Below are 14,958 nucleotides of genomic sequence, written 5' to 3' on the forward strand. Positions count from 1 at the left end.
CCAGTGACAAGTAACAGATCATCCGTTGACAACTAGTTAGCATCCAGTGACAACTACCAGAGCATGTAATGACAACTATGCAGACTGCTACTAACAATTATAATAGTCATTGACAAGTATAAAAGCTGTAAATAACTACTCACAGTTTGTGTTGCCATGAACTGTTTGGGGTCGAACTGCCTTTTACTTGTCCTCTTTTTCTTCTTCTTTGCGTCATGTTGTTGCTCACCCCCCTTCTTCTTTGCTTCTTCTTCCTCGGCTTGTAATCTCATGAATGTGATGCTATCAACCAACGAGTCAAGGGCGTGGAAGGTCATGGTCTTTGTCTCAAAAACATAACAAAACCAATGATCTTCAAATAGAGTAGGACCAAAATGAAATCGCAATCCCCGATATTGTATCCAATATATTCAGGTAATATTTCTTTTTCATGGTCCTCCCATTTCCACCTTAAAGGATTCACCACCATTTTCTGCATGAAATCTGCAGAAAATATATGACGGTTGACTCGCCCATCTTTTTCCTTTTGATCTCCAACGAATGTCTTCGCCACCATAGTCATAAACTGAAATTGCAAATACAAACAAATTACAACTCCTTAGCATGCAATAACTCATTCTGATATTAACTATGTACGTGTGACTCACCCTGTCGTTTATCCATCTTCTACGTTGGAGACATTGCAACTCACCACGGGTTAGGAAGTATCCATACATCGATACAAAGTATCTAACACAAATGAAACAATTATGAAGTTAGTAAATTCAGTAAATTCTGTAACATAATACAAAATTGGTCACCAAAACATAATACTTACTGCTCTTGCTCCTCATGGTTACACCTTGCTGTGCACATGTCAAATAAAGCTTGCCTGTCATCAATTGTTCTCTTTTTCCCAGCCTTGCTTTTAAATTCCAGAAATGGAGACCTAAGAGCTTCCCCTTACTTATCACCCTTGTAGATTTCCTCACATGTTCGCTCCCTTCCCCTTGGGTGGCCTCATCCACTTCTTTGTCCTCTTCATCTTCTTCTTCTCTCTTATTTTCTTCTTCATCTTCTTTGTCCTCATTTCCCTTCTCTTTTTCCTTTCATCATCCTCTTTTTTTCCTTGTCATGTGATTCTTGTCCACCCATCTCCTTTTCTGATTGAGCTTCTTGCTCTTCTTCTTCATTTCTATCATCTTGTGATTCAGATTCTTCTTCTTCATTTCTGTCATCTTCTTCCTCATCCTCTGAATCACTTCCTTTCTCAACTTTTTCCTCTTCTGCTTCAGATTCTTCTGCCTCATCTTTGTCCTCTTCACTTACATTGCCACTACCCTCCATTAGTCTTGACTGAAGGGCCATCATTTCCTCCCCCAGCATAGACACTAATCGAGTATATGTCTTTTTGATCTCCTATACAAATAAATTCAGAACAGTAAGCAACAGTAGAAAAACAAAAAATTAATCATTAAGCCCACAAGTCCACATACCGGGTGAGTTAAATTTTCAGGATCAAATTTGGTGGATTGCTTTGCCGGATGCAAGAGTCCTCGATTGCTTTCCTTCTCCTCCTTAACTCTTTGCTGCACTTTCTTTTCATCCCAATATGCAACAGCATCCTTTACATGTGCAGCTTTTGTTTCTCCCAATGGAAAATTTTGTAGACAATATAACTGCATGTGACATGAATGATAAGTTAACAGCAACCATTGACAACATTCAGACCATCAAATGACAACAGAAATATACAAATTATTGTAGCACTTACCATTAGGAAGTATAGACAACCTGGCATATTCTTCTTCTTCTCAGTCAACTTGCCTTTTTCCAATTGTTTCTTGTACACTCCAATCCCCTTATATAGTTCATGCAACACATAAGAGGACCAATCAAACTTATCCAATATATCCTTTGTTGATAGTATTACCTTCAACAAATAATCACCCACACAAATACTTGCATTAGGACATAACAATGTTCCCAATGCATACATGACAAACAGCACCTCAAAATTTTCATCTTGGTTCTCCTCAGTCAACAATGATGCTATCTTCTTGTATGGAATATTGCCATACACAATCCTCCACTGCTTGAATACTTCATCTTCATTATTCACAATTACTTTAATCTCTTCTCCGTCAAATGGTAGCCCCAGAAATTCATGCACATCTTTTGCCCTCATTTTCCTTGTCTTCCCTCTTATGGAAATGTTTTTTGATGCAACATCAACTACAGACATAAACTCTCCACACAATTCTCTTTGAATTGTGTGACAACACACTTCAACCAACTTGTCAAACCCTATTTTTTTCAGCCTATTCATCAGTTCCTTTCTTTCTTTGATGTGCTTGCAAACTTGCATGAATTGTTTTGGTGCACATCTTGTATAGAAAGGAATAATATACTTCTTGGACTTGGTGGGAGGTCTTTGTGCCTTAGCCCTTTCACAATATTCCTCTCTTTGTTGTTCTGATAATTTATCCCACGCCTTTCTCACTTGTGCATTTCCTGCTTCAAGTGATTTGTACTTCTTTGAGCTTTTCTTGTAGAATTCCTCCGTAAACAAGGCATAACCGGAGAAATTACTGCTTCTTTGTGCATCCTTCCCCATTTGGCAATTCTGCTCAAATCCTGAACCCCAACTCTTTCAGACCACAGCAAACTTCTCAAACTAGTTCCAGAAAGATATACCAAAAGAGGGGTTTTTCCAGGTTTCTCAGTATGTCAACAAATGAAACGCTTAATTAGTGATAAAAATATTCAATTTTTCACCAATAAATGAAAGGCTGCATCATGCATAATTCAGACGCAATCATCAATATGATAATAGAAATCCCAAAAAGGAAAGTAGTAACAATTACAGACCAAACAATCTTGACAAATACTTTGAACTCCAAACAAGACACATCAATTATTCAGCCTCAAATCTGATTCTTCCATATTATCATATTCTAGTTATTTACCATTTACGCATTTCATACCTCATCTCATCATGTATCATTCTTCTTACAAGCCTTCTTGGAAGTGCTTTTAGAAGGCTAATGCCTCATCATGTATCATTGTTTTAAACATGCTCCAATACGCATACCATCTTATGGTCAAGGGAAAAAAAAAACATGGGCCAAGCATAATCAAAAGCATCCAGCCGTATTTGATGCAAATATTCAGCAATGATCAAACGCAACAACAAACTGCCAAGACATGCTTTTCTGATTCATATGATTTTACCTTCTTCAGTGTCGACAATGCCTCTGTGTGCGAAAAGAAATTGTGAGAATAGGAGCTCTGCTTCAGACGCCGATCAACGGAGCCACCAGGACGACTCCTCTTCGCTTGAAACGCAAATGACGACAGCCACAACGACGACCTTCACTTCGCTTCTGATGCCGATCAACGGAGCCACCACAACAAGCTCGACTTCGCTTCAAATGCAGATGAACAGAGCCACAACGACAACCTCCACTTCGCTTCAAACGCCGATCAACAGCGCCACTAGGACGAGCTCCACTTCCCTTCAAACACCAGGACGAGCTCCACTTTGCTTCAAACACCGATGAACGGAGACGCCAGCACTTCGCTCCGCTTCGCTTCCAACACCAGGACTTCGCTCCGCTATACTTCACTTCGCTCCACCAAAACAGAGCCACTGCCACAGGCTTTCAAGGACTTCGGTCACGATTTTCGGTGGGTTGTGAGTAGATTTGAAGCAGCACGGTGGGTTGTGGCCGGATTCTTAGCACGAACGATTTCGAACAGGATGAAGGCGCCAGACGGTTTCTTCAATCGAACAACAAACAGGGTTTCAAATTTTCAGTCAAAGCAATTTCGAATGGGAAATCATAGTAAGGGCAAATAAGTCATTTGAAGATTCTGAAAATTACATCTGAGTCCCTTTGGGACTTCAAAAAATTATCAGATTTCAAGGGACCTATTTGATGTATTTTGTTCTCCATGGGACCTCAATGTCATTTTCCCAATAACTAATTTTAGTTTAATTTTTAAATTTTTATAAAGCCACTATTAACTCCGAATTTAGGGGGTAGTTGCAATTTGACAATATCCTGGTACAGTTGATTTGATTAAAAATAATAATTGTGGAAAAAAGAATATTAAATATAATAATTATATTCAGAATGCAGAAGAATAACAATTAAGGAAAACGACAATAAAATGATACTTCAATTTTGAATACTCCAATGTCACTTTAATAGGATAAATTCCATTTTAGCCGCGCATGAACAAATAGGAATTTTAAAATTTGTTGAAATAACTATATTGATCATATATCATTTGTGCTTATTTTTTTGGAAATGTTTTGAAAACAGGTTGTTAATTATGTTACCAGATTTAGTAATACTATTAGATGAATTGTCAAGCACATTATAGAAGTTGAAAATTTCTCAATTTATTATGCATTCATCAATCTCTCAAAAACTTTTGTGATATGCAAGTAAAGGCTAAATAATAATTTATTTATTCATTTATACCATTTATGTATACTATTAAAGCAAATTTTATCAAAACTTGTATACAGCAAGTTATGTTCGACTAAGTAATATGGTTAACAAAACCTTTTTTTTTTTTTGTAATAACATGATTAACAACTTTAATAATGTCATTCACCATGTGAGCTGAAAGGTATTTTGACCTTGAGTATCTAATAAATTGGAACATTTTCAAGTTTTATAATGTGATCGACAAGTTATGTAATGATATTAATAAGTTTAAAAACACAAATAGCAACATATTTTTTCAAGAAACTGTGAAAGTGGGATTTTTCCTACTCCAACGCGTAACAATACTAATAACTCTAATAACACTAGTTGTGATTTTTGAGAGATTTTTGAGTGCCTAATAAACTGACAATTTTTTTAATTTTTATAACGTGATTGATAAGTCACATAGTGATATTAACAAGTTTGATAACATAATTAACTTATTTTCATAAAATAAGCATAAATAATATAAAGGTAATATAATCATATAAGCTAGTTTCAAAATTCTTATTTAAACAAATTTCAAAAATTTCTATTTAGTCATGTACAACTAAAATGAAATTACTAGGTGATTATTTGTGGTTTTTAAAATTTCTATCTAGTCATGTACAACTAAAATCAAAGTATCAATTTTTTCGTCGTGTTTCTTCTTTGGGAAAATCACTAACAGGTCCCACAGAAGGCAATTTATTACTCTGAGGTCTCACGAAATGTCAAAATCACTAACAGGTCCCAAGGGACCTCAGAGTAATATTTTTGTTTTGTAAAATGACATTACTGCCCCTCATATTCCAGATTCACATTTGCTTTGTCATTACGATTTACAACCTCAGCAGCGACTATTAACAACCTAATGAGAGGGCGTTAACAACCCTAGCAGTATCCGTTAACAACTTACTTTATAGAATATATAACCTCCGCATAAGAGTAAATTATAACCAAATAGTATAATACAACAACTTTAATACTAAAATGGGAAGCTTTTTGATATCATTAAGAATTTTAACTAAACCCAATAGGATTATAGCAACATTTTAATGCGAAGATCCATTTACAACCTCAATGGTGAGTATTAATAACCCAAAGAGAGCTGTTGACAATCTAGGCAGTATCTATTAACAATTGACTTTATAAGATAATATAACCTCTAACAACTATATAAGATTAACTTTAAGACTATTTAGTTATAGTTTAGTTAGTTATAGTTAGAAGTTATATTATCCGATAAAATTAGTTGTTAACAGACACTGCTAATGTTGTTAACAATTCTCCTTAGGTTATTAATACTTACTGTTGATGTTGTAAATGGATTTTCGCATTAAAATGTTGCTATAATCCTATTGGGTTTGGTTAAAATTCTTAATGATATCAAAAAGCTTCCCATTTTAGTGTTAAAGTTGTTGTATTATACTATTTGGTTATAATTTACTCTTACGCGGAGGTTATATAATTCTATAAAGTAAGTTGTTAACAGCTACTGCTTAGGTTGTTAATGCCCTCTCATTCGGTTGTTAATAATCGCTGTTGAAATTGTAAATGGATATTCGCATTAAAATGTTGCTATAATCCTATTGGGTTTGGTTAAAATTCTTAATGATATCAAAAAGCTTCCCATTTTAGTGTTAAAGTTGTTGTATTATACTATTTGGTTATAATTTACTTTTACGCGGAGGTTATATAATTCTATAAAGTAAGTTGTTAACAGCTACTGCTTAGGTTGTTAATGCCCTCTCATTCGGTTGTTAATAATCGCTGTTGAGATTGTAAATGGATATTCGCATTAAAATATTACTATAATTCTATTGGATTTAGTTAAAATTCTTAATAATATCAAAAAGCTTCCCATTTTAGTGTTAAAGTTGTTGTATTATACTATTTGCTTATAATTTACTTTTATGCAGAGGTTATATAATTCTATAAAGTAAGTTGTTAACGGCTACTGCTTAGGTTGTTAATGCCCTCTCATTCGGTTGTTAATAATCGCTGTTGAGATTGTAAATGGATATTCGCATTAAAATATTACTATAATCCTATTGGATCTAGTTAAAATTCTTAATGATATCAAAAAGCTTCCCATTTTAGTGTTAAAGTTGTTGTATTATATTATTTGGTTATAATTTACTCTTATGCAGAGGTTATATAATTCTATAAAGTAAGTTGTTAACGGATACTGCTAGGGTTGTTAACGCCCTCTCATTAGGTTGTTAATAGTTGCTGCTGAGGTTGTAAATCGTAATGACAGAGCAAATGTGAATCTGGAATATGAGGGGCAGTAATGTCATTTTACAAAACGAAAATATTACTCTGAGGTCCCTTGGGACCTGTCAGTGATTTTGACATTTTATGGGACCTTAGAGTAATAAATTACCTTCTGTGGGACCTGTTAGTGATTTTCCCTTTTTTTTTCTATCGGCAGCACTTAGAGTCCTTGCAAATCAATGGCAGCAAAAGCACAAACATACAGCCCGTAATAATAATAGCAGTAGCAGTAGAAATCGAAAGAAGCTGGTGGGACCGGCATTAAATATCAGTTTTGGTACCTGACTAGAGTGAGGAAAGATGAGAATGGGAGCAAAAATGCTCTTTGAATCACAAAGGAACCCCAACTTCCGAGTCCCAATTGTTTAATTATTTGTCCAAAATCGCCTATCCATCTCCACTTTCCTCTTTCTGCTATGGCCAAGCCTTACAGGAGAGAGAGGCCATCTTCTTCCTCTTCCTCCTCGGCTCGCGCCAATCTCGCCTCCTGTCTCGTCGCCACCGTCTTCTTGATTTTCCTTCTCATCGTCATCCTCGTCGTTTACTTCACAGTGTTCAAGCCTCAAGACCCCAAGATCTCCATCAGCGCCGTCCGGCTTCCGTCCTTCTCCGTCTCTAACGGCTCCGTCAGTTTCACCTTCTCCCAGAACGCTTCCGTCAGAAACCCCAACAGAGCCCTCTTCTCTCATTACGATAGCTCTCTTCAGCTTATCTACTCCGGCAACCAGGTCGGCTTCATGTTCATCCCCGCCGGCCATATCGACGCCGGAACTACCAAACACATGGCCGCCACTTTCTCCGTTCAGTCTTTTCCCTTGTTCACCCCCTCCTCTTCCTCTGCCGATGGGTTCAATGAAGTAAGGGTTGGGTCCACCATGGAGATAGAGTCCAAGATGATGATGGCGGGTCGGGTCAAGGTGCTGTACTTGTTCAGCCATCGCGTGATGGCCAAGGCAGGATGCAGAGTCGCCATTGGCGTGAGCGATGGCTCTGTTTTGGGTCTTCACTGCTAATTCTTTTCCCTTTTCTTCTGATTTGCCTCTAATCTATGCAAGTGTAGTTATTAATTGCTAGTCATCGCAGTATTGTGTAATTTTTCTTCTCTCTTTTTGGTTTTATGAATTGGGTTGTGATTGTATACTCAGATGGGCATGAAATTGTAAAAATGGATTTTGATTGTCCCCTTGAATGTTACATTTTGTGATTTCTTCTTCGCTTGTTCTTCCTCTGAATTACTGGAAAGTTGTAATTCTGGTTCAACCCTTAATCATGTTCTTTAGCTTAGCTTGTTTGGTTCCAAGGAAAAAGAAGGCTTTAGGGAAAAGAAAAAGGGATTTTGTGGGGTGTGGTGGGAACGAGGGAGCTTTTGCTTTTCCATTGATGAGCTTAATTGTCACATAAGCAAAGCTGGATGCCATGCTTCATGATGCATTTGACTAAGTAACATTTTGCAGTAGGCAGGAACTGATTTCTTGAGCGACTAGGGCGAAGATCATGGGGATAATGATAATTTAAAGGAACTTACTAAATATTTATTCAAATTATAAAAATTGGGAAATTGTGGTGGTGACGTCAAGAAGTAAAGTGCGCCTCCGTAATCCACTTTCAATTCAAAAAAAAAAAGTGCGCCTCCGTAGACGTGAGTTAGTTTTATATGTAAAATTTATTTTACATATTTACCAATTTTTTAAAATTAATTTTATTAATATTCTTTGAGCAATAATCAAGAAAGAAGGGATGAAGAAAATTAAGAAAGATGATTAGGATATTTTGAAAAAAAATTTATATGATATTAACTAGTTTAATTAACATTTTTAATACAGTTAAATGAGTTAATTAGGTTTTCTATTTAGGATAAGAGGAGTAGCACCTTTTGTGCTTAATCTATTTTAGCTCTCACACTTATAATTTTAAAAATTATTTCTAGTTTCTATTAATTACAAATATAAAAACAACTATATGAAATCGTTTTTACCACAAATAATTAAAGGTGTATTTTATAAAAGTAACGCATATTTTTATATATAAATAATTAACTTAATTAATTTTTATAAATTAGTCCTGTAACTTTTATACATAAAAAGCGTGGGGTAACTTGATACTGTAGTTGCTTGTCTATGTTCTCCCAAAATCACAGATATAATAATATGTGCCGGAAAGAAAGAAAGGGAAGAAAAAGATGGGGAAAGAGGAGGCCCTCTAAAGAGACTAATTTGTCTCATTACTGGCGGATATGAAATCAAAAGGAAGGACAACTACCATAGAAGGATTACTATTGAAAGGTAATTTGTTTATTTATTAAGTATGATGTGGTTACTTGTGGGGTGGCCACGTCTTAAAAGGTAGGGACTCATGGAAGCGACAGCCATCACCGCCCTTTCCGAATGAATGGAAAATGACCCTTTCTTAATCCACAAGATATGAACGCCTTTTTCTGAAAATTAATTTGGTCTTCAATCAATGGTTGAAATACTTTTTCTTATCATTAACACTATACTCCTGCTTTTACTCAGTACGTAACATCGATTTTATTTGTCTTTTATCAAGAAAAAAGCAAAATATTAGGAAGGATGGAGTTAAAAAAACGTTAATACAATATCAGGTTCTTATAATTTATCTTTATTTTGATTTTGATCTTTATAATTTTCAAATTATTCATTTTGGTTTTTCAAGAACAAAATGGTTCAAACTTTTTTTAAAATATAGGAACTAACGTTTTTAGACGAAAAAAAATAAGAGACCTATATCTATAATTTGAAGCTATAAGAACTAAAACTAAAATAAGAGCAAACTATAAGAACTAAACATTATATTAATATTAATGCTTTAAAAAAAATATAACAATTCAACTTGTAATTATAAATTATAAATTTAACCTAACGAGTCAGTCAAAAGAGTAGAGATGATTGCTGCTCATCATGACAATAGCATCTCACTTTAGTCACTGCTGGTAAGTTTTCTTGCAAGTTTCGGTTATGCTTTAAGAATGTATTCGCCTTGGGGCTCTCTGTGTGTGTACATATAATTAGTATATAATATTATCCATGACTTTCGTTTAAAGAAAAGAAGAAAAAGGGGTATTACGCTAATATCAGTTACCATTATTAAATTCATCTGGGATGGACAACTAGGAACATGTTGATTCTTCTCGCCTTTCTTAACCTTTTCCTTTTTGTGACAACGAAAGTATTATTATAATCCTTGCAGTGCTACATAAACCATAAACGGTGTTACAGAACAAAAAGCAACCGCTGTTCTATACAATACCCATATTCAAGGACAAATCTCATCGATATCTTCAGCCATCATATTTACCATAACCCTACAAGAACTAGTATTTGTAGAACTTGGATTCCAGGTGCAAATCGGGTTGCCACCACTGATGAATACCATGAGCTTCTTTGAAATCCCGTGAAGGAGTTACATTAACAGTCAAATTTGCTGAAGGAATTAGGTGCAATGGTTCAGATGATTCCTTTCCAGATGCACTCATCAGCAAACCAGTGAGTGAGTTTTGAGATGCTAACCTTTCAATGCCACCAGCTCCAATCTCTTGCATTCTTCTTCTGTGCTCAAAATATCCAACGTACTCTGAGCAAATGTGATCAGAAGGATTCACAAATAAACATGGGACCCAGGAAGACAAAGCAGCAAATGAATCAAAAGTCAAATTCCTTGGCTGCTTAACTTTCATAGCAATGGTAAGTCCAGCTGTTATCACACTGCCAGCAAATCGAATCCCATGTTTCAGTTTCTTATCCTTAATCCTCTCAATTGGAGCAGCAACATATGGTGGATTGAAAAGAAAAGATTCAAGCAACTTGCCCGTTTTGGCCATTGTTTTCCCACAAAGCATCGCCATGGCTGATCCCAGAGAGTGACCAGACAACCAGATATTTGAATCATTAGCAGACGCAACCATGTTACGAACAGCTTGGATAGCTATCTCTGCACGAGAGGTCTGATGAAGTCCATTTCGAACTATGTGCATATCCAACTCGATGTCACGAGAAACCGAGTCTGTCTTGGTTATGGTACCTCGAAAGGCAATCACATAACGAGGGATTCTTCTGCGTAAAAGGTCATTACTCTGGGATGACTGAGGCTTGAACTCATAGATCGCACCAAAGATAGAAGAATCAGCATCATCTATAAGTGGACGTAATAACTTAAAGTTGAAGAAATCCCACCAAGGAGGTGCAAGAGCATTGGGACCTTCCCGTCTTTCTTGTCGATCCCTTTCTAGGATGTAAACACCTTGGACCAAGCTAGCAGCAACTGTCATCCGATTATTGGCATCGTCCCTGGATAAAGAAGCAAATTGTTCAGTATCATTGGCAATACCATTATAAAACCAATCAAAGCATATTCTCATAAATGAATTTTTATAAAGAGAGGAGAAGGGAAGGGAGGAGAGGGGAGAGGAGGACCCACCTCTAAAATACTTTGAACTAAACGAGGGGAGGAAAAGTACCCTCCCTTCAAAGCAAACAAACTTAGTGATTTAGTCAGCTAAAATATTCAATACTGAAGTTATATGTCCAAAAAGAATAACTCAGATGTACCATGTTGAATAATTTATGGGATGCCGGAAGATGTGGGGAGAAGTAGTTCTTAAAAAAAAAAAAAAAATCGAAAAAAAGAGGTAACCAGAATGTTAAGCAAATGACATGAGTTTTAACACACAATGCTACACTAGAGTGCATAAAACTATTGACTTTCAAGGTAACAGACAAGCGTCAGAGATCACTCAACGTTGGTGTAACAACATAAACTAAGTCTGAAAAAAAAAAAGAAGAAGATAAATTTATAACGTAGGGGATTTTTTCAACGGCTCATACCAGTCAACAGATGTTAGATGTAAGGGTCCTGAGAGGTCAAAGTATTCCCTCTCAGACGCCATGTATGACACCCTATGCTTTCCACTCCTTCGTTCGTTCGTTCCTTCCTTCCTTCTCAGTGTCTTCCAAAGATCCTGACAAAATCCAAAAAGGGGAAATAATCTATCAATACTTTGCCAATCAGAATGTCAGGAAACCGATGAACAGTTATTAGACAATTTAGGGGTGTTTGGATGGAAGCCAAACTATGGTTTCAGAAGAGCTTTTACAGTTTACGAAGTAAATATGTGGAGGAGTTTTTTGCAAAAAAGTGCTTCTGAGAAGCACTTTTGAGGGTTGCCAAACAACCCCTTAATCTCTCTTATTGTCAATGATGAATCATTTCACATGAAAAACATGCTTCACAAAAAAGAACACATTTCAGTTGCCCTGCACAATCTTAATTCTAGTATGGTGGGATGTCATCAGCCGTGTGAACATACATCAAAAGGGACATACAACGAGAAGTCAAATTTCAAACATTTAATCACACATATTTTCTACATCCCGGGGAAATTTTCTTTTCAGAATGCAAATGCAATGATGCTGAAAAGATGCAAAGTGTTGGATGAAATTCCTAACATTCGCATAACAATGAGAAGACCCAAGAAGGTAAATGTTGAGATCTGGCCATAACCAGAATCCAGTAGAGAAATAACATTTTGGTACTTGGACACATTATAGGCAAGCAATGTAACTAGCCCCATTGCTCATCAGCGCACAGAAAATGTCAGCAGAAAGCTAGGAAAATAAAAATTCTTCTTTTTCTTTTTCTAATCGGAAGCTTAAAGAACAGCATAAAGACACTGTGGTCTTTCAGTTTCAACTTAGATTTAGCAAGAAAATTTCGTAAACCAAAGACTAACAAGTACGGGGATTTGTACAAATCTAAAAGCTTCAGAAAGAAATAATAATTAAAGAACACTCGGATCACAAGTAGAGGGAAAAAATTACTAATTAGCCCCAGAATCTCGAAGCTCCCTCTTCACTCGAATGAGTTGAAATATTATGAGAAGCATGTAAAGAATTGTCAATATTATGAGAATCATGCAAAGAATTGTCACAATAAAAGGTCTTTTCAACACCAAAGACTCACAAACATGTTACGAAGCAAATAAAAACAAATAAAGATAAGAATGTGGAAGGAACTGGGAATCAAAGAGGGGGATGTACGAAGAAGCGAAGATCAGAGGTGACCGCAGAGCATGGTGATCCCCTACCCGAACAATGCAGATCGAAGAGATTCAGAGAATGGGAAAGGAGTGGATGATTGGCGAAATAAGTTCAGACGTCGCTATCTCGATTCGTGGATTTTGCACTCTCAACCAACGCAGGCAAGCAGTCCCAAGGGAGGAAAAGCGTAGGGAATGTTGTCCGTTTCTTCGCTATTCGTTTTGTTTTTTTAAGGGACAGGGACCACGTCCAAAGGTAGAAGCAGGCTGTTTTGTAGCCTATAGCCTATAGATCTAAGCGGGTCAATCACGTGTTACAGGTTTATTTTTTAGTTTGAGCTTAGCTTGAAACATGTTAAAAAGTCTGTATTTTAAAAAAATTCAAATAATAATAATATTTTTTTAGAAAAAAAGTAAAATTAAAAAAATATACATAATAAGTAATTTTTTAGTTTTGTCTTTTATTTAAACTTTAGTATCATAAGTATTATTTTAAATCTTAAGTACAATTTACAAGGATATTATTGAAAACTAATTCTAATTATATGTTAAAATTTAGGACAAGACTATGTTTAAGTACAAAAAAAAATTAAGACAAATAAATAAAGAGAAAAAACTATTAATTTTACAATGAATAAAGAGAGTATCATATTTTAATTATCATAATACATAAGTTAATTAATCTATAATTCTTGGAACAAAATTTTTCTTTCCTATTTTATTTATATTTTTAAGATTTAAAGATCATGTTATTTATTGATATTTTATTTTAAATTATATTTTTAGCTTCACTTGTCAACTAAACTTTACAATTTAAGAAAGGACCAAGCGATTAACTATATATTAAAACTAAAAAATAAATTACAAGAGCACATTAATAATACCATTAACTAATTTTTTATATATTATAATTATAAATTTTTAACAGACTCAGGTTTAACAGGCCTTTTAGAGAGCTTAAACATAGCCTGTTAAATTAAACAGGCCTTTAAATAGGTCTAAACCTATCTTTTTTAAAAAACAGGCCAAGTTAAATGCATGCAAAGCCATGGGTCCTTAACATGCCACTTTGCTTGTTTCCACCTCTCTCGACGCCCTCTCCCCCAAAACCAACCATCGACAATCAAAATTTAATAATATTTTATTGAAAAAATGATAAATAAAAATTCTAAAATATACAAAATTACAATTTGATTTTTTTAATTTATATAATCAACTTTAGAAACATTTCACTGTTCAATCACAAGCCGCCCAATTGCGTGGCTCACTCGCACCTTTAGAAACATTTCACTGATCACGAGTGTACCGACTCCAATAAAATATTTCAATAAAGTTGTATGGATTTTTTTGAGCTGTAAACCATTCTCGGGTTTTGTTGTTGCCACACAATGCTTATGACAGCTCATCTCGAAAGCACTAGTTTTGAATTTCAAATTCAAATCTATAGCACACCGTTTACACGACTGTTTCATGGATATTCATAAGTCATCACGAATCATTTCATCTCATAAGTGGCTTACGCCTTCTGTTCCTCTAAACATTTTACATTTCGTATTTAGAAAGATTGGAAGATAGAAGATGGACATGTCGGTAGTTGAAGGTCCTGTTATACAATCCTGAGGTCTGGAATGTCATTACATTCAATCACTCTAAGATACACTTCTTCTGCCATCAATTCTATCTACTTGTCTCGTTCATCTTCATCTTCGGCATGATCCGATTACCTTTACAAAATCAGGTACCACCAAAATTCTGTCTTTCTCTAGGCACCAATATCTTGCGGGATCCTTTGGCGGACTAAAATTCTTGTGGTACTAATGTCTTTTATCTAAGCAAAACAGCATTTCATGCTTCTTTTAGGGCTAAGGAAGACAAGACAATGAGAGAAGAATAGCCACTCACACAAGGTGTGTGTTTAGAAAGCAGAGTCAAATTGCTTTCATTCCAGGAAATGAAGAGCATGAAATGAAGTGAGGTACAACCAATTATTATTTGCACACTTAGAGAGGCTCATACATGGCTCCTGTTGTATATGTGACTACCCATGACAATATAGTTTTTTGGTTGCGTCTCGTCTTGGTTATTATGTTTTTTTTTTGACATGTAGACTTCACGAAGTCATTGATTTTTTCATTGGTTAGAAACACTTATATTTTTTGTCATTCT

General features: G+C 35.4%; 2 protein-coding genes and 1 long non-coding RNA gene across 5 annotated transcripts; 1 reads left to right on the top strand and 2 right to left on the bottom strand.

Annotated features, from left to right (window-relative positions):
- Positions 1 to 507: 507 nt before the first annotated feature.
- Positions 508 to 884, bottom strand: LOC114716847 (uncharacterized). Its single transcript, XR_003737666.1, has 3 exons — positions 818 to 884; positions 648 to 729; positions 508 to 565 (listed from the first exon to the last, which is right to left on the bottom strand). It is a non-coding gene; the product is annotated as an uncharacterized LOC114716847 (long non-coding RNA).
- Positions 885 to 7,019: 6,135 nt separating this feature from the next.
- On the top strand, positions 7,020 to 7,954 carry LOC114716852 (uncharacterized). The gene has a single exon (XM_028901924.1). It carries the CDS (start codon positions 7,157 to 7,159, stop codon positions 7,751 to 7,753), a length of 597 nt encoding a protein of 198 aa, XP_028757757.1. The 5' UTR covers positions 7,020 to 7,156; the 3' UTR covers positions 7,754 to 7,954.
- A 1,914-nt stretch (positions 7,955 to 9,868) lies between these two features.
- Positions 9,869 to 12,923, bottom strand: LOC114716850 (GDSL esterase/lipase At4g10955-like). Of its 3 annotated transcripts, none has more exons than XM_028901923.1 (3): positions 12,841 to 12,923; positions 11,582 to 11,715; positions 9,869 to 11,044 (listed from the first exon to the last, which is right to left on the bottom strand). In XM_028901923.1, exons 2-3 carry the CDS (start codon positions 11,641 to 11,643, stop codon positions 10,072 to 10,074), a joined length of 1,035 nt encoding a protein of 344 aa, XP_028757756.1. In that variant the 5' UTR covers positions 11,644 to 11,715; positions 12,841 to 12,923; the 3' UTR covers positions 9,869 to 10,071. The 3 variants fall into 3 exon arrangements, with proteins under 3 accessions (XP_028757756.1, XP_028757755.1, XP_028757754.1); XM_028901922.1 differs by having other exon boundaries at positions 12,794 to 12,914; XM_028901921.1 differs by lacking the exon at positions 12,841 to 12,923 and adding an exon at positions 11,175 to 11,219 and having other exon boundaries at positions 11,582 to 11,661.
- Positions 12,924 to 14,958: the final 2,035 nt, after the last annotated feature.

Source organism: Neltuma alba, unplaced genomic scaffold, assembly GCF_004799145.2.
Source record: "Neltuma alba isolate B1F8T4 unplaced genomic scaffold, ASM479914v2 tig00011692_pilon, whole genome shotgun sequence".
Lineage (NCBI taxonomy): Eukaryota > Viridiplantae > Streptophyta > Magnoliopsida > Fabales > Fabaceae > Neltuma > Neltuma alba.